Genomic DNA, 18,542 nt, shown 5'->3' on the forward strand with positions numbered 1-18,542 from the left:
CATTCGTGTAAGCCGCCTAAAAATGGACTTTAATTAAGCAGGGAGCCCCGGAAGGGTAACAGGCAGGTGGTCACCTAAGTGGTGCACTCTGCCGAAAAGACACGGTGTCCCCAAAATAAAAGCCCCTTCAAATGACGGATATCAGTGTATTTCCTATGTAGTTAATGGTAGTTCAACGACCCGCACATTTAATCATAGTCTAGTTGTGTGTTTAGTTTTTTTTTTCAAACCATTTCCCATTTTCTTCCTTTGATTTTTTTTGGCTATCTGTACAGGGTGATGTGAGGTTTATGAACGATTTGTTAAACCATTTCCAATTTTCTTCCTTAGTTTTTCTCTTTGTACAGGGCAGTGGCGCACCCCGAATTTTCAGGGGGTGGGGGAGATAGGGTTTAGGGAGAAAAATCTATAATTAAATATTAAAAAAATAGTTGATTTTAGAGAGATGGTGGATCGGCTTTTTTCCATAGTATAGAATTTGTTTACAAAATATAATTAAAATTTTATTTAAACGCTTAGTTGTCAATTGTTTAATGAAAAACTGTTTGAAATGCCTTACGCTAGTAGATTAAAATAATTAATTAATTAATCTTGACAATGTTCTACCAAAACTAGTCGATTAATAAACCTTTGTTTTTACTTACGCAATAAAATCATGGTTTTAATTATTTATATTAATTGTAAATTGTAACTACAATCTAACATTTTAAACTTTATTTAAAATATTTGAACCTCCCCTGGGTGCGCCACTGGTACCGGGTGATGATGTTTATGACTGATTTTTCCCAAGCCATTTTCCATTTTCTCCCTTTGATATTACTTATTTTTTGGCTATCTGTACAGGGTGATGACGTTTATGACCGATTTGTTGAACCATTTCCCATTCGTATCAATTAATTTTGATCAAATCGAAATAAAGTTAAATTTCATACATTGTAATTAGGTCAAATATAACACTTTTTAGATTGTAATTTTTATCCAAGTTGAATTATGATCTGTCCAATTTTTGATATAATTTTGGAATCGAAATTCTGAATTGAAATCGAAAAATTGTTTAAACGGTTTGAAATTTCATGAATTATTTTGTAAATATGCCAAATTCTTTGGGTGGATTATGGTAGTATTAATAAATTATTGATTTGTTTATTGCACACTTCTCGTTAGAAATTCGATAAGCTATAGTGCAGACTTTTAAAAATGGTGCTCACGTTTGAAAATTTGCAACCGTAATTGCATGGGTATTAGCTTAGCCGCTTATTATTATTGTATTTACAGTGATTGATAAAAACTAAAATTTTGACATTTAACCATTCAATTAAATGTTTTGAATTAATCATTATAACTCTTGCGATAGCATCTAGTGGTGGTGCCAGGGGGTACAACAATGTACCGTGTATAACAGTCTTATCAGAATCTGTAGACTTCCTTCCATCAATTTGACTGCCTAATCTCTCTTTGCGTCGATATTATCATATGTAACAAAATTACTCATAAGTGTGCCTCTGTAACATTTCCATAGACCAAATTTCAATAAGACATTGTTTCACACGAAGCATACAATAAGTGGATCCAAAAATGCCAAAATTCTTATACTCTATTGAGAAGGTTACCATGGAAACGAAATTACGTGATCCCGAGGCACGAGCTAAAACTATATATTGTATTGTTAAAGTTAGAATCGCGCGAGGAATTCTGAGCGTTTGCAAAATTAGCTTCACAAACCGAGTCCCATAATATAAAGTTGATGACGTAATTTACGTAATGTCTCGTGGAAGAAAATTATTTTATGGCATACTTATGAGTGAATACGTTACCTATGGTATTATTTTTCTTGGCTAATGCCAGTGAAAAAGGTCGATCCCTTGGAAGTCCTTTGTTTCCGAGTGGCCGCTAGGAGTCGGGGGAGGTTACGTTACGAGCAACAACGTATCGCCGGAGCTGAGCAATTAATAAGCTTATCTCGAAACCATATTTGGTTCCCTTCCTGCCTTTAATTCTTATTCGGAAAAAAATAAGATATGAAACAACTGCTTATCTTGTTTTTTGACCTCAAAAAGTTTAAAAAAGAAAAACATCGTGTATATTTCTCAGGTTTCGACTGCACCAAGTTTAATAAACCATTATCTTATAAGAGTTCAATCTGCCTTTTTTTCAGTGATAAATTGTTTTATGAAAAAAAAAATATATATATATTTTCAGTACCAGACTCGCGTATAATGACCAGGCTTAGTGAACAATATAATGCTTTAATTATTTAATTTCATATCGTTGAAAACATCGGTATTTTACGTGTTTAACACTTTTACAGGAGCGCCGTAAAGAAAGCATTGGTAGGTCGAACCCTGGATGTTAGCCAGACTCTGATCACATTTTTAAAGGCGATAATAGGTCAAAAATAGATCAAATTTTTAAATTATAATAAATTAAAAGAAAATGTATCATTTTTTGGATACCAAATATCTAATTTATTCGATACCAAATATCTAATTTATTCGATACCAAATATATAATTTTATCGATACCAAATATATAATTTTATCGATACCAAATATACAATTTATTCAATTCCAAATATATAATTTGCTCGATACCAAATATATCATTTATTCGATACCAAATATTTTATTAGATACCAAATAATTCGATACCAAATATTTTATTAGATACCAAATAATTCGATACCAAATATTTTATTAGATACCAAATATTTCATTAGATACCAAATATTTTATTAGATACCAAATAATTCGATACCAAATAATTTATTAGATACCAAATAATTCGATACCAAATAATTTATTGTATAAAAAATGCACATTTCATTTAATACATTATGCATAATTTATTCCATACAAAGTGCATATTTTATTTCATACCAAATATATCATTTATTCTATTCAAAATATAATTTATTCGACACCAAATAATAATTTATTCGATACCAAATAATAATTTATTCGATACCAAATAATAATTTATTCGATACCAAATAATAATTTATTCGATACCAAATAATAATTTATTCGATACCAAATAATAATTTATTCGATACCAAATAATAATTTATTCGATACCAAATAATAATTTATTCGATACCAAATAATAATTTATTCGATACCAAATAATAATTTATTCGATACCAAAAAAAAATAATTTATTCGACACCAAATAATAATTTATTCGATACCAATTAAATAATTAGTCGACACCAAATAAATAATTTATTCGATACCAAATAAATAATTTATTCCATACCAAATAAATAAGATAATTGACACATAATACAAAAGAATACCTAACATATAATGCCGTCGAACGTCAACGCTTACGTGTACAAAATCAAACTTAAGCTTTCCAATACAATTTAACATTTCATCACATTAGAACTACTATATTATTTCCGCGTATGATACGTAACATGAAGTAAGTACAGTTTTCACCCGCGTACGAGCCTCCCCACCAAGTGTCAGCTAAGTCCAGTAGGCTTTCGCTCTATTTAGATTTTCCGCATACACGTCTATACCCGGACGAATAATTTATCTATTCAAAACAGCCCGGTGGGGGGTGGGGGTTCCCGAAGCAGGGGGGGGGGCGAACATAGTTGGGGTCGGGGTAAAAAGTGGGGAGACATCTGATCCCGGTGGGAACTTGCATTTTGCAGTAAAAAAATGCCCCTTCAAGTTCCGCGTTGGTCCTTCTTATGGGCTAAAACTTTAATAATGCTGCTATGCATATGGAAGCCGACTAAAACCCCCCTCCCTCCCTTAAGCACGTGCTTGTATTGCTCTATTGCAAAACATTCTGGTTTTTATGGCTCTTTAAATCTTGGAATTCCGACGCTCCTGTAGTGGGGCTTCTTTGTATGGAAGCCCATTTTAAATTACGGAATATTTAGGATAACGTAGGGCTCGCGATTTCTTCGTATTATTTTATTTTGTAGACGAATCGATTAACGTCAGTGTAGTAGGTTAACGTTAGGTCCTGTATGCCACGTGAGCCAACAGTTCCCTACACTAACTATTAACGTTAACTTTCACAAGTTTTATGAAAGGGGAAACCGAAGAACTCGGGGGAAAACCCCTAAACATGTTACAGTTGATTTTTCTTGATGTGGGGAAATCGCCTCTATACGGACTGTGGATCATGACGTAGATAATACGTCACAAATATTTATTCCCAATTAATTTAATAGTCTAGATGGAAATTTCTAACTTAGGATATATATTGCATACTTCTGATACCACTACCTAACTAAAAAATATCGCTCAACTCTAAAAGTGCGAATAGAATTGAAACTTAATCATACTGAAACCAAATACTACCATAGGGGAGGCTAAATATGGAGGGTTTAATCTTGGAACTCCTCTCTGTAATCTCGCGTTTATCCATCGCCAACAGGCGGGTCATCGTAGCATCCCTACGGTCATTTGACACGGAGCGCACCCTCAGCCCGGGTGTTGCAATAATTCAAATATTTGTCCGCTGACGCATGTTCGAAACATTCTTCAGAACGCTTATTTTCTCTTCCGTGTACCGTCGTAAAAAATATTCGTTAATAATTAAGATAGTTTAGATCGCCGTTGTACCGCATTCCGTTTTTACGCGTTTCTTTCCTTCATCTTAACGGCGCTAATATTGTCTGCCCCCGCTAAAATATGTGGCGCCATCTGTTCTTCATTTCTGTTACGAAATCACCACCGCGAAAGTAACCGTTGCGTCTTCTTGACACGGTGTGTTTGAGTTATGGCGTTATCTACGCTTTATTATTATGGTCATTACGAAATCTTTTTTCTCTTTTCTGATGAAAAAAGTAACTCCCTGCAGTCTTTACGAGGGAAATGTTTTAAATCTTTTATTTACTGACTAATACACGTAATTAAACGTTGATAACGGTAGAAACAAAACAACTCGTAAAAGTTATCGGTGTTTTTGCGTCTTATGATTTGGGCGCGTCTTTGTTGTCTGGAGTAGACGCGTAATTTACAATAGTCCTAGGCTGCGTTCAGTGGCTGCGTTCAGTAACTCTAAAAAAGCTCAACGGTCAGCGGTTTTTTACTTAGCGGGTTTTTTGGCTTCCGGTTTTGACGTCAAGTTGCCCGTCCGTTGAACAACGAATTCATTCGGCTGTCGAGCAGGTTTTTCCGTTGCTTAACGGTCACATGACGTCGCAGCATGGAGTAAGGCTAGTTGCAGACGCCGTAGCAGACGATATTTTACAAAATTTACAATAAGCGTAAAAAGCGTTCAACTAGATCCTACGTCACGTTATCAACGGTCTCAACGAAAATCATTTTTCAGATAATAATATTTATTTACTTCCTTAACATTTTGGCGGGAAAACGAAAGTTGGCCATTTTCGGTGTATTTGAAACAAAATACCCTGAATCTGACAACACTGCTGTCTTTTTTGGCCGGCTGTGTATTTTGTTTGCCTGGCAGCGCTGTTTCTTGACACCTTAACTGGCGGAAGTTTGCATCGCTGTAATGTTTTCCTAAACTGATCGGTGGCTTTTTCGACCGTTATTTTAAATTATTGACTAAGACTATTGCTGGAATCCATTAACATTCAATTGTTCTAAGCATGATCTAAAAAAAGCCCAGGGACGATTCACTGCTGGGTTTTGTTTGATCAGATCGCTACCAAGTTACAAAGAACTCGCGCATGCGCAAACGTTTTGCGTCCCTTTAGAGAATTGAGGAGATCCTTTTCGACGAGTTAACCTTTGTTTCCGCGGCTTAAAGGGAATATAACATGCAAAGCCATCTTTATGGAAGACCTCTTTTATTTTTTAAAATTTCCCTGTACAGTGGCGCCAAACATTTTTAAAGCCAAAGGCAAGAGCGGCCAGATCTGCAAACGTTGGTGTTCTACACCAAATACCTGAGGATATCCGAGACGACGCAAAATATAACTGGAGTGGAATCACGGTAGATGGCGCGTCTGTGCGTCACTTTTTAGTGATAATCTGACAGCCTTGTTACGATCAAGCAATCCCGAGATATTTTAATGATATATCATGGGCCTTTGCTTTTTTTAGTCCATGTTCGGAACTACACCACTACCAACGTTCTACTTTCGTTCCCAAGAAAATTACCGGAGGGCAGGACAAAAGTATTCGCCTATTCAATTTAATAAGATTTTTTTTATTAATTATAAGCAGACTATTCTATCGTCTGCGAAATAACATTGCGCCAAGGCATAGTTCTTTGAATTATTGTTATAGCTTTTTTTGGCTCGCGTTGCACGTGTTCTAGATTTTTATAACCGGCAAATAGTTTTTGCGGAACTATAAACATGGAAAAAATGTTTTTTCAAGTCTCATATCTAGCGAGGCTAAATGCTTCCATTAAAGGGGTTAACTTTATTATGACGTTGGACCGGCTATAGGAAAAATGAAACGCGGTTTCTAATGTAGCGTAAAGCCTGTTTGAAATGTCTCTTGGGCTTGTGCGCTTTTTGACGGGATCATAATTCAAAACCTTATTCTTTTGCTCGTTTGCTTCGACTCTGAAAAAAACGACGAAAAATATAGTTTTATTCTTTTAAAAATGTAAATAGCCTTGGACTATGATTACGAATTTTTTTTTGGTGGCGATTCGATTGATTAAAGAGACTAGCTGGCGTTGGAATATTTTGGTTCAAATGATACTATGTAGAGTGTTTTGTTTGGAGCCCCGTAGTACGGGTCGTTTCAATTCGAACCCCGCACTACGCAGTACGGACAGTTTCAATTCGAATCCCACAGTAAAGTTTATATTCGAACCCTGCAGTACAGTTTCGATTCGAACCCCGCAGTACGGACCGTTTCAATTCAAACCCCGCAGTACAGTTTCGATTCGAACCCCGCAGTACGGAAAGTTTCGATTCGAACCCCGCAGTACGGAAAGTTTCGATTCGGACCCCACAGTGCAGTTTCGATTCGAATCCCACAGTAAAGTTTCTATTCGAACCTCACAGTACAGTTTCGATTTGAACCCCGCAGTACGGACCGTTTCAATTCGAACATCGCAGCACAGTTTCGATTTGAACCCCGCAGTACGGACAGTTTCGATTCGAACCCCGCAGTACGAACCGTTTCGATTCGAACACCCCAGAAACGAGCCCCAAAATTCCGTAAATTTACAAGAGAGTTGGCGTAATTCTAGGCTTCGATTCATCCATGAATCATAAGAAATAAAGCGTTTATCAGTTTCCGTATTTCCTGAAATGGAAAGTGAAACTATTTTTCGCGAGTTAACTATTTTCGCTTCATTCTCATGGTCGACGCGTATCTTTGGTACCAAAGTACTCGAGCTTTAATTTCTGCTTATCGCTCAGGAAACGATATTATATTTGTTGTAATGTTGTTCTAAACTTAGAGACGAAATCTCCAGTTATATTGATGAGTATTACGGGACTTATTGGTGTGGGCTTCGATAACGAAACGTCCTCCGCTTGTGTTTACTAGTAAACACTGAGAGTCGACTCAACCCGGCTAAATCGGATGTTTCTATCTGGACCAATCAAAGCCGGCGAAGATATTGTTTTTCTTTCTCTAGTGGCCACTATCAATTTATATCCCAACGCGCCTCTCTCGTTTTTAGCCGTCTCGGAATTCATATTTCTCAACGATTGGCGATAACGGTTGAGTTTCCGTGGTCTCGAAATTTCGAGTGTTTTTATTAATACTCGAAGGCCTACGAATCCTCTCCAGACAATCGTTATCAGTTCGGTTCTGTTCTTATCGCCAAAGATGAACTCCGCAGTTCAAAAGTCGAAAGTTGAATCGCTTCAGTGTCGGCAAGCCGAGGAATACGACCCTACTTTTGGTTTCTCGTCGATAAGTCTATTTCCTAGATTAGATTAAAGTCTTCTTTTCACTAGTCAGCAATATTTCCTTCTCTATTCAAATCTAATAAAAGTTATTTAATCTCATTGAAGGGGAAATTCTGGACGGACACTTTTGTTACTGGTATAAGGAGGTCGTATTTTATCTTTTCCAAAGAGGATTTACATTATTTGAAATTTTATAAATAATCTTTGGGAATTTTAGATTTCGGGATGTAAGAGCAGGGCGCCTTCTAGCGGGTAGTAATGAAAACTATGAAAATGTATTCGTATTTAAATTCTAATTTTTCGTTGAACTTTTTGTGTTTATATAATGTTTAGTTCTTTCTTAAATAATTAACACACTAACATTTATATATTTGGATTATTTTGGACGAGTTTATTGTACAGGGGGGGGGGGGGGAGTAAGGTTGAGTCTAATTTTCGAGGGGAGTATGCAATCATTCTGTACTGGGAAATAAATATGGGCAGTACTCTCAAAGATGGATTCATCTCTCCATACGGTTATGTTATTCTTTTGAAACAAGTAGTCAAGTACATTCGGCTTGGACTAATAAATAAAGGAACGTATCGGTGACACTGAATTTGTTTAGCAAACGCGAAACATTCTTATTTCTAACCCTCTATCGGGGAAAATAGGCGTAACAAACTACATCCTATCACAGAACCGGGTGAGAAATAAGGATTTTTCTTTTAAACTGGATCTGTGGCCAGTTGAGCCTAGGTAGTTTAATTAAAAAACTGGCCACTGGCCGCTTAGCATTTTTAACCTTCAAAATCAGGCTTTCATAATTTATGGTCAAATTATCCATTCTTGACCATATGTGCTATAGACCCGACCCGAACAAGCCTACTGAAAGAGAGACTTCGCTTATTCTATACTGTGTGTAAAGTAGACAGATTCCCGACACCCAGTCACCCACACCCATACACACAATTGACACAAGGCCAAGTACACAGCATAGAAGCCAAGACCAAACAATTTTAGGGATTAATATAGTATTTACTTAATGAACTAAAATCTTGAAGGGAAAAAACTTTGAATTAATGAAGTGCTCACTAGGGCCACTAACACCCCAAGCATTTAATTTTTAAACGGGCCCAACTAATTTTTAAACTGGCGATTGGCCTTATTTCTCACACTGTCACAGAACACGTACACCAAGAGGGACATGTATCGTTGGTAGCATAAGTAACATAATAACAATAAGTATGACACTTCCTATTGCTTTAATGCCAATTTTCTAACCGAACCTTTTTTTGGCACTGATACTCTCTTCAAGCTGTGACTTGGACTCGCGACTTACCGATTTGGATGAATACTTTTTGATAGAAATTTAAGCCTAATATCGGAGAGCACGTTCTGGAGTCGCGAGGGGCTTTGGCTTTGTTTTGAAGCCCGCGTGCGAATCACGCGCGATAAAAAACATGAGCTCGTGGCGCCGAGAAAAACCTTTTTAATTTTTGTCATTTTAGCCTAATATTCCGCCTATCTATCGGAAACCAGATATTTAGGCTTAGCGGAAGTGTCGCATATTTTAGACACTTGAGGCTCTGTGCTGATAAAACATCTTGATAACTATGAAAATCAGTTTGGCTGTAAATCTCGTAAATTATCATACTTATTGTTATTATGTTACTTATGCTGGTAGTAATTTCCATTATTTAAAGGGGAACGGTCAAACTTTAACCACTTAGATAGCCCGATAGCCCATTAAAAACTAAAATTTACGGCGAAAACCGCATCAAAAAATATTGAGTGGTTAATTTTTAATAAAATAAAGAAATTTCGGGAAATGGTAAAGCGCGCGTCCGCCGCGACAAGTGGTGAAAAGTCGGTGAGACAGAAAACCAACGTAAAAGCGCGCGCTGCTGAAGACGCAAAAAAAATTGTTTTGCACGCGCGGCGCGTTCCAGTTATGAGACCTAAGCCTAAATTGCGCGATTTTAAAAGTTAGGATAGTTCGCAAACCGCTCATACGGGGTTAGGGGCGCTGGCGGCAGCCCCTAAGATGGCGGCGAAAATTCAAACCCAAACACCTGGCGTTATTTTTCGTTTCAACTTTTTGGCCCAAAAGTTTTTTTTTCAAGACAAAAAAAGGTACGTGTTAGTATATTGAATGTCTTGTTAATCTTTTGATACGGAAATAAGGCCATATTTGGAAAAGCTTGGCCGTTCCCCTTAATGTCTCGAATGTGATGCGGCTTTTTTAATAGCGCGCCATCTCACGGCAAGTAGAGGCAGTTTTGAAGGTACAAAGACGGGCACGAGTGTTAATAAAAAATAAACGTATTGTAGAAGCTGGTTCGCCCAAGACTTTATTTTTATTTCATAAAATGAAGAATTTTCACTCTCTATCTTTTGTTTGAAGTACAAAAAGCCACATTTCTTTTGAGACAGCTTTATTTCGAGTCCTTTTTGTGGTAGGTGGTCCTATTTACATCATCATTGAGTTTCTCTACGATTATAATTAATAGGCGTTTAAAGCATTTGTCGGCTCGATTGTCACCTTTATTATGATAAGGCCTATAATATTAGAGATGGTAATGAATCTAATCGATTCTTGGAAAAAAATACTTTACTGGAAAGCGTGGTGTCATATATTAATGGCAAAGGAAGCTAATATTAAAAATAGCGAAACAATAACGTCGTCAGAGAACCATTCTAAAGTATTATAATTAGACAAATTATACTAGACTTAGTGGACTTAACCTAAATTATATATTCTATATAAAATATACTGTTAAAAATTACTTTAACTTAAGTTATTGTCAAAATTACAAACGAGCCAATCAACGCGAAGGGTACTTTTTCGAGTACTTTTATGTCCCACCATTTGGGTCAAAATGTAGCTTAAGTATCTTGTTTTGATTTCGACGATAGCGACGTCTGTTGAAAATAGGCTAGTACATGTCGAGTTTTAAATAAAACATCTTCAAGGAAAATCGCGAAGAATTAATATTTTTGAGAGCCAGGACCTACAAGTTCCTGTTAAAATAGTGCTTGTTGAAATAATGGAAACTTTTAATCTGTGCTCTAAGTGTTTCCTTTTGACCTGTTTAGGTATTGTAATTTCAACCACTTTACAACGTCAGACGAAGTGATACATGTGGTAAATCTTAAGCTGTGATGGGATGTAAACATTATCGGTTTTGCGGGAATAGCGTATACTGCCTCGATTAATAATGAATTTATTTGACCAAACAAAATTACTAGTATAGCATCGTACATGTAGCAACGGAATTAAAAGATTAAAAATGTAATTTTCTTGAAGTCGATAATAACTAATACTAAGAGACTACAGTCGTTGAATCAAAACGGCACAGTCTTCCTTACCGCCATTGCAAGCGCCAGCCACCCCGTACTGACCTTGTTCTAAATTCAAAGCCAAATGGATTACGAGACGGGCCCCGGAGGCGCCAAATGGTTGACCCAAACTGATAGTCCCTCCGTTAACGTTCACTCGTCGATCGTCTACGTTCAGAGTCTTTAGGTTAGCCAGACCTATCACGCTATAAGCCTCATTTAGTTCGAACATGGCGACGTCGTCCATATTGATTCCAGCCTGGTCCAATACTTTGGTCACAGCTCCTGGTTCCGAGGCGCTGTCTGCGTAGGCGACTATCTTAGCCAATGGCTTGACCCCGTACTTGTCTAAGCCCATCTTGGTCATCAGGACAACGGCGGCTCCACCGTCGCCTAAGCTGGCAGCATTGGCGGCGGTGATAGTACCACTGTCTTCGACGAAGATTGGTTTGAGAGTGGGTATCTTGTCGAAATTGACGAGTTTGGGTTCCTCGTCTTCGGTGACCACGGTGTCTGGTTGATCGATTTCCTTGGCCAGCAGCGTAACCGGTACAATCTCTTTGGCTAGTAAATTGGATGCTTGGCACGTAAGTGATTTTTTGTAGCTTTGAATGGCGTAGACGTCTTGCTGTTCCCTGGTTATGCTCAATTTCCGAGCTATGCTCTCGGCGCTAGCACCCTGGTGTTTCTATAATGATAGCAGTATTGTAATTACAACAGTCCATTAATATTACGTGTAGACTAATACAATTATTGACCCTTATTTAGCCTCACGTGATTGTATGGATCAATAAGACCGTCTTTTAATATTGCGTCTTGTAAGATGATGTCACCAACAGGCGTCTCTTCCCTGGACAAGTAGAAAGGAGCGTTAGTCGCGCTTTCCATTCCTCCAGCGACTGCAACGTCATTCTGACCAATCATGAGGCTTGAAGTAGCCAACAGGATGGCCTTCATACCAGAAGCGCACATTTTGTTAACTGTGAAACTGGTTGTAGATTTATCCAACCCCGCTCCTAGTAAAGCCTAAAATGATATACTTTACTCAATCCTTAGTAACGTTATTTTTACGACCATTACCTGACGGGCTGGCGCTTGTCCCAATCCGGATTGTACGAGAGTACCCATGACAACTTCTTGAACCGCTGTTTTGGGAATTCCCGCTCTTTTGATCGCTTCTTCGATGGCGATTGATCCCAGTTTGGTTGAAGATACCCCAGCTAATGACCCCTTGAAGGAACCAATGGGTGTTCTAGCTCCAGAGACAATAAATACGTCATTAATAGTCGCCATTCCTCAATATTATAGATGTCAATATTATTTATTACTTGTTCATAACGTAACTGTATTTTCTTATCTTCAAATGCCAACCTCGTTATCGTTTAGATTCCCGTCTTTTTTAGACCATACAAAGTCTAGAAAAAATTTCCCTTTTAAAAGATAAGAATAAATTATTTCCCTGGAAAGTTCCTTTGTGTCAGTAGCATAAGGTAAGTTAAATTATTTTGAAATTCATTACTTATTTATCAACAGGTAATTTTATTGAAAAAATAGCAACGTATATAATAGTCCTTAACCCCAGATAACGAAAACAATGCTTTTCGATTACAGTATATTGTAAATATAAATTTATTTTCTCAATTTCGAATATATTACCCACCATTTCCCGATAAAGCTAAACCTAAAGTATGAAGAAGTTATAACCGTTGAATTAATACTGCGGAAGCTTCACCTCCCCCGTTGCAAACCGCTGCCATCCCGTATTGGCCGGCTTGTAAATTCAAAGCCATATGGAGCACGATTCGGGCCCCTGACATCCCGATGGGGTGTCCCAAACTGACTGCCCCGCCGTTCACGTTCACTCGTTTGTCGTCAATATTGAGTAACGCCATGTTTCCGAGTCCAACCACGCTGAAGGCTTCGTTCAATTCGAACATGGTGATGTCGTCAGTCTTCAGTCCCGTCTTGTCCAATATTTTCTTCACCGCTCCGGCCGGGGCTATCGGGAAATCAACGGGGTCGATGGCGCTGTCCGCGAAAGCGACTATCTTAGCCAGAGGTTTAACTCCGTGCTTGTCTAAGGCCTTTTGGGTCATCAGGACAACGGCAGCGCCTCCATCGTTGATACCACTAGCATTGGCGGCTGTGACGGTACCTCCTTCTTTGACGAAAACCGGTTTGAGGTTTGGTATCTTGTCGAAATGTACCATTTTGGGTTCTTCGTCTTCGGTGACAACGGTATCGGGTTGACCTCGTCGTTTCGCGGGCACTGTAACCGGTACAATCTCTTTGGCCAGTAAACCGGATGCTTGGGACGCCAGAGACCTCTTGTAGCTTTGGATGGCGTAGGCGTCTTGTTGTTCCCTGGTGATGTTCATTTTCTTAGCGACGATGTCGGCGCATTCTCCCATATGGAGCTGTGATAAGACCATTTTCATGTTGGAATTATTACGTATAACGGACCCAAACGTACGTTTATATTAATACTTACGTGTTCATAGGCGTCGGTGAGACCATCCTTCAATATAGCGTCTTGTAAGGTCACTCCACCATATGGTGTCTCTCCCCTAGCGAGATAATACGGAGCGTTGGACATACTTTCCATTCCTCCAGCGACCGCTACGTCATTCTGACCAATCATAAGGCTGGAAGTGGCCAACAGGATGGCCTTCATACCAGAAGCGCACATTTTGTTAACCGTGCAACAGGTGGTGGATTTGTCCAACCCAGCTCCCATTAAAGCCTAAAACGGAACCGGATATGTTAGAAGATTTCTCTTATTAGGTAATATTATTTCTACAGCCTCACCTGACGGGCTGGCGCTTGTCCCAGGCCCGATTGAATGACGGCACCCATGACCACTTCTTGAACCGCTGTTTTAGGAATTCCCGCTCTTTTGACCGCTTCTTCGATGGCGATTGATCCCAGTTTGGTGGCTGGTACTCCCGCCAGTGACCCCTTGAAGGATCCAATGGGAGTTCGAGCTCCGGAGACAATGTATACGTCGTTAATAGTCGCCATGGTTTCAATCTAACGGACATAAATATTGGGTTCTTTGTACATTGATTTTGCTAGCTTTATTATGTAAGGTACTCGAGGATTTAATATTTATATTTGAATTCAAACAATTCTATTAAGAAGATAGGATTTTTATTATACAATGTAAAAATACAATTTATTATAGCAGGAACTTTCGTTCACAATTTTTGGAACTAACAGATATTTTCGTTCACAATTTTTGAATTAAGATGGCGGACGCGCCACCACCTCCGTTGCAAATACTAGCGCAACCGTATTCTCCCGTCTTGAGCCTCGAAGCCATATGGTTTACAATCCGGGCACCCGACATCCCGATGGGATGGCCCAAACTAACAGCTCCGCCATTAACGTTCACCTTAGCGGGGTCAATGTCCAAGTGCTTAACGTTAGCCAGGACAACGACGCTGAAGGCTTCGTTGATCTCCCACATGGCGACGTCGTCTTTCTTGACCCCGGCTCGTTCTAAGACCTTTGGAACAGCGAAGGCCGGAGCTATAGGGAAATCAATGGGATCTGTAGCGGCGTCGGCGAAAGAGACGATCCTGGCTAGAGGTTTGACGCCCAATTTGTCCGCCATTTGCGACGTCATCATGACGCAGGCTGCCGCGCCGTCGTTCAAGGTACTGGCATTGCCGGCGGTGACGGTTCCGCCTTCCTTTTGAAATACGGTAGCCAAGGAAGATATTTTATCGAAGTTGACTTTTTTGAACTCTTCGTCTTCGGTGATGGTAACGTCGGGTTTGCCTCGCTTCCCGGCCATTACGACTGGCGTTATTTCTTCCTTGAAGACCTCGTTTCGAGTCGAGGCGGCGCTTCTCTCGTAGCTGCTGATCGCGAACTGGTCTTGTTCGGATCTGCTAATGTTCATTTTCTTGGCCGTATTTTCGGCGCAGTTACCCATGTGAATTTTATTGTAGACGTCGGTCAAACCATCAGAGACTATTCCGTCCAATAACGTGACGCCGCCGTATGGGCTCTCACCGCGTTTCATGTAGTACGGAACGTTGGACATGCTTTCCATACCACCGGCCACCATGACGTCCTGTTGTCCCAACGCTAGATTCTGAGCGGCTAGCATGATAGCTTTCATACCGGAAGCGCATACTTTGTTGATGGTTGTACAAGGCGTTGTTTTTAAGAGTCCGGCTCCTAACGCGGCTTGTCTCGCCGGTGCTTGACCAGAATGTCCTTGAAGTACTTGTCCCAAGTAGACTTCTTGTATCGCCGATTTTTCGATGCCAGCACGTTTGACCGCGGCCTCCACGGCGATGGCTCCCAGTTGAGGGGCTGATAACGGGGACAGTACGCTTCTGAAGGACCCAATAGGCGTTCGAGCGATGGACACGATGACCACATCATGGATAGCTGAGGCTACTCTATTCATTTTTGTACTATTGCAGACAGTATTTTAATTTTAATCTTGATCGAAACCCTGCCAAATAATTCCAACCGTTATGGCCTTGGAATTTATTCAAAAACAAGGACGACCTAACTCAACTAAACTGTATGGTTGTGTATTGGCTTTACCTATACATCCCATTGTTAAAATTAACTAGAATTAACTTCCCACAATAATTTATTATTTTACACCCCAATGCTTTTTAAAATTTAAGAATTAACTCCGTAGAGGTAGGTTGACCGCTTATAATAGTCGTCTACGGTTCTTGTATAATAGCTAGAATAATTAAGATTAACCCTTTAATCGAATTTAGGTTATTAATTGATTTGAATTAATTTATTATTTACATCCGTGTTCATATTAAGGTTAAGGTAGAATTGTACTATTGGGGATCCGCCGCAATGTTTTTTTTATTTTATTTATTTTTGAACATTCAATGGATAATACAATTTTATTAAAAATAAACCCCCGCTTTTTGAGAAACATTGAGTATTTACGTTATATTTCCAATTTCAGTTATATTCCCATTTCATAAATTCCGCTTTACTTTTCTGCTAACTTTTACTTTGAGATAGGTCTAGTAGAACACGCGAAACACACTAGTGGTGTACAGACAATACGAAAACTTGGTAAAAATAGTCTAACCTAACCTATGATACGATTAAATTGGTTAGGTTAGGTTAGGTTAGGTTCAATATATTATCATTATTATTATATCATTCTATATTACAACAAAGATATCAAATCGTAGTAAAGTTCAAAAGTAGTAATACTACCGTCATGTACCATACGATATATCAAAATTTATAATTAGGACCAAAATTGCGCTGTATAATCTACATATATTAGGAAATATAACGGAATGTATGAATTTGGAAGTATAACTTAAATTCTCAATGATTCTCAAAAAGCGGGGGTTAATATTTAATAAAATTGTATTCTCCAAGGAATGTTTAAAAAAAAATAATAAAAACCAAATTGCGGCGGATCCCCAATAGTACAATTTTACCAAGGTTAATTTACCGCATTAGGTAAAAATATACTGCATAAAATATATCGATAAAGAGGGTATGTAGAAAATATTGGAAATTATTTAAATATTAAATATTTTTAAGTAACATTTTTAATAGAAAATAGTCGAATTTATGCTCACCTATAAGAATGGATAAATTTCTTATGAAATTGAATTTAAAGCAGCCGATTTCTTCCCGTCAGAAGATGTACTCGTCACCAATGAACCCAGGAATGTAAGACCAGAGTTCGAGAGACGTACGCGTAGCTTCGACCCCTACAAGATCAATGCCAGATAATCAACCAATGCCATCTGCCACTGTCTAACGCAAACCTATATTTCACTTTATCGTTTTTCCCTGTATTGAGGCCGTGGCGCCATCTTTTTTCTAAACTAGGAACTCAGATTTGTCGCGGGAAATTCAAATATTTGAAAAATGTATATGATAAATTTTCGGAAATGAGGCCAATTTCACTTTATATCTGATAAACTTGGTGTCGCTGCCGTCGATTTCGAACCACTTCGCATAGTGATAGTGATAGTTCTTCAAGGGCGCAGTGACGTTTTCCTTGGTTCAAAAATTTGGGAATAAAATTATGAAATGCTAACTTTAAGCAGTAGCTGACGGTGGAGCCTAGCACCACCGATCCAACGCCACCATCGTCGATTTTTCTCTGGTGCTGACCCACCGCCGCCGCCGATAAATTTTGATATCGCCACTCAATATTTTTTTCCTCAAAAAAATTTTGGATTTTATTTTAAATATTCAATAGGGGTGATAAACTTTTGCCCCTTCAACGTCGCCGAGGATTTTCAAAAAATCGGCGCGCTGCGCTGCCACCGGGAGATTTTCGTAAAACTCCGCCACCGATCCAAATTTAATCCACGCTATGCTCTAGCTGACGGCCTTTGGATCTCGCGATAGCCTACTGCTATTAGAGCTAATAGCTAATATTTTTAAATTACTAGATCACCCGGGTCAATGGCGAATCTCGGATGAGCCGCTGAATATGAATGAAGAATTCCATAGTGTGCGCAAATACTATAAGATACAGATGGCGATAACGTCCCTACTTTTGTTAAATATCTCGGACAAAGGGTTAAATGCAAAAAAGTTGCTGAAAAAGTCGAAAATACCCAATTTTATATACTTCCTAATTGCAATTGACGTACGTTTATTCAAGGAAGGATAAATTTACTTAATTGACATTTTTGTTTCTGGGTTGAAACATTTTTATACATCAATAAAAATCTCTAATTATCTCGCTTTCGGTATTGAAATGAGAAACGCAATAATCGAAACAATGTAGCGGCGCAAAGAGGCGATCGAAATCTCATCATAATTTTTAGTTTTACTTTCGGATTTGAGTCATCCTCACTCAAGGCAATGTTTAACAACAACATACCGGAAAATCGGCCACCATCGTCTCGTCATGTCACGTAAAGTGGAAGATTTTGAGTTTCCTTTAGGTCACAGGACATCCCAATTCGGAGCCCCTTGGGTGTATGACATTCCGAAACAAATTGGATGGTTTAGTGTCGATGGAAGAAGAAAATACCTATCTTCAAGTGTCCATTTGAGGTCCTTCAATCCTCCAGCTAATCTCAGTCGTTCATTTCTGGATTTGAACGAAGGGTATGACAACGCCGTCAAGAAGGACTACAGTCTGGACGAAGGGTTACAGTTTTTGTTGCAATGGATCGTCGAACACAAGGAATCTCTGAAGACCGGTGTCAAGTTCGTCACCTTCAAGTGGGTTCTAGAGATGATTATGCTGACCCCGTACCAGAGGAAGACGGCGGAGTGGGTAATTGGCGCCACTAAATTCAGGGGGTCATTTATTTGCATTCTTTCTTTACTGATCGAGATAAGACGTCATTCAGTTCAATGACTAATCAAGACCATCTACAGGAGTACTTTGGTATTCGATTTGAGCGGTATTTGACCGTAGGTAAG

General features: G+C 38.7%; 4 protein-coding genes across 7 annotated transcripts; 1 reads left to right on the top strand and 3 right to left on the bottom strand.

Moving 5' to 3' along the window:
• Positions 1–11,004: 11,004 nt before the first annotated feature.
• Positions 11,005–12,586, bottom strand: LOC149951884 (acetyl-CoA acetyltransferase, mitochondrial-like). 3 transcript variants are annotated; one of them, XM_090168337.1, is made up of 4 exons: positions 12,464–12,586; positions 12,216–12,387; positions 11,910–12,161; positions 11,005–11,823 (listed from the first exon to the last, which is right to left on the bottom strand). In XM_090168337.1, exons 1-4 carry the CDS (start codon positions 12,469–12,471, stop codon positions 11,128–11,130), a joined length of 1,128 nt encoding a protein of 375 aa, XP_090024463.1. In that variant the 5' UTR covers positions 12,472–12,586; the 3' UTR covers positions 11,005–11,127. The 3 variants fall into 3 exon arrangements, with proteins under 3 accessions (XP_090024463.1, XP_090024464.1, XP_090024462.1); XM_090168338.1 differs by lacking the exon at positions 12,464–12,586 and having other exon boundaries at positions 11,910–11,985; positions 12,106–12,161; positions 12,216–12,443; XM_090168336.1 differs by lacking the exon at positions 12,464–12,586 and having other exon boundaries at positions 12,216–12,443.
• A 68-nt stretch (positions 12,587–12,654) lies between these two features.
• Positions 12,655–16,858, bottom strand: LOC149951885 (acetyl-CoA acetyltransferase, mitochondrial-like). The gene is made up of 4 exons (XM_090168335.1): positions 16,727–16,858; positions 13,944–14,165; positions 13,627–13,878; positions 12,655–13,552 (listed from the first exon to the last, which is right to left on the bottom strand). Exons 2-4 carry the CDS (start codon positions 14,154–14,156, stop codon positions 12,833–12,835), a joined length of 1,185 nt encoding a protein of 394 aa, XP_090024461.1. The 5' UTR covers positions 14,157–14,165; positions 16,727–16,858; the 3' UTR covers positions 12,655–12,832.
• Acat1 (Acetyl-CoA acetyltransferase 1) lies at positions 14,264–16,839 on the bottom strand. Of its 2 annotated transcripts, none has more exons than XM_090168333.1 (2): positions 16,727–16,839; positions 14,264–15,606 (listed from the first exon to the last, which is right to left on the bottom strand). In XM_090168333.1, exon 2 carries the CDS (start codon positions 15,556–15,558, stop codon positions 14,365–14,367), a length of 1,194 nt encoding a protein of 397 aa, XP_090024459.1. In that variant the 5' UTR covers positions 15,559–15,606; positions 16,727–16,839; the 3' UTR covers positions 14,264–14,364. The 2 variants fall into 2 exon arrangements, with proteins under 2 accessions (XP_090024459.1, XP_090024460.1); XM_090168334.1 differs by having other exon boundaries at positions 14,264–15,565; positions 16,727–16,802.
• A 1,160-nt stretch (positions 16,859–18,018) lies between the features above and the next one.
• Positions 18,019–18,477, top strand: LOC149951887 (decapping and exoribonuclease protein-like). The gene has a single exon (XM_090169689.1). The coding sequence runs from the start codon at positions 18,019–18,021 to the stop codon at positions 18,475–18,477; it is 459 nt and encodes a 152-aa protein (XP_090025815.1).
• The last annotated feature ends 65 nt before the right edge of the window (positions 18,478–18,542 follow it).

This window comes from Leiobunum rupestre, chromosome 3, assembly GCF_980474605.1.
Source record: "Leiobunum rupestre chromosome 3, qqLeiRupe1.1.hap1, whole genome shotgun sequence".
In the NCBI taxonomy this organism is placed as follows: Eukaryota; Metazoa; Arthropoda; class Arachnida; order Opiliones; family Sclerosomatidae; genus Leiobunum; species Leiobunum rupestre.

What these genes read in the sequence shown, in the direction of transcription:
- LOC149951884 (XM_090168336.1), bottom strand. Translation starts at nt 12,428, where the DNA reads ATGGCGACTATTAATGACGTATTTATTGTCTCTGGAGCTAGAACACCC. An exon ending in GACAAGCGCCAGCCCGTCAG is followed by an intron (nt 12,162 to 12,215) that starts GTAATGGTCGTA and finishes ATATCATTTTAG; the next exon opens with GCTTTACTAGGAGCGGGGTT. An exon ending in TTATTGATCCATACAATCAC is followed by an intron (nt 11,824 to 11,909) that starts GTGAGGCTAAAT and finishes CTATCATTATAG; the next exon opens with AAACACCAGGGTGCTAGCGC.
- LOC149951885 (XM_090168335.1), bottom strand. Translation starts at nt 14,156, where the DNA reads ATGGCGACTATTAACGACGTATACATTGTCTCCGGAGCTCGAACTCCC. An exon ending in GACAAGCGCCAGCCCGTCAG is followed by an intron (nt 13,879 to 13,943) that starts GTGAGGCTGTAG and finishes GTTCCGTTTTAG; the next exon opens with GCTTTAATGGGAGCTGGGTT. An exon ending in TCACCGACGCCTATGAACAC is followed by an intron (nt 13,553 to 13,626) that starts GTAAGTATTAAT and finishes GTCTTATCACAG; the next exon opens with CTCCATATGGGAGAATGCGC.
- Acat1 (XM_090168333.1), bottom strand. Translation starts at nt 15,558, where the DNA reads ATGAATAGAGTAGCCTCAGCTATCCATGATGTGGTCATCGTGTCCATC.
- LOC149951887 (XM_090169689.1), top strand. Translation starts at nt 18,019, where the DNA reads ATGTCACGTAAAGTGGAAGATTTTGAGTTTCCTTTAGGTCACAGGACA.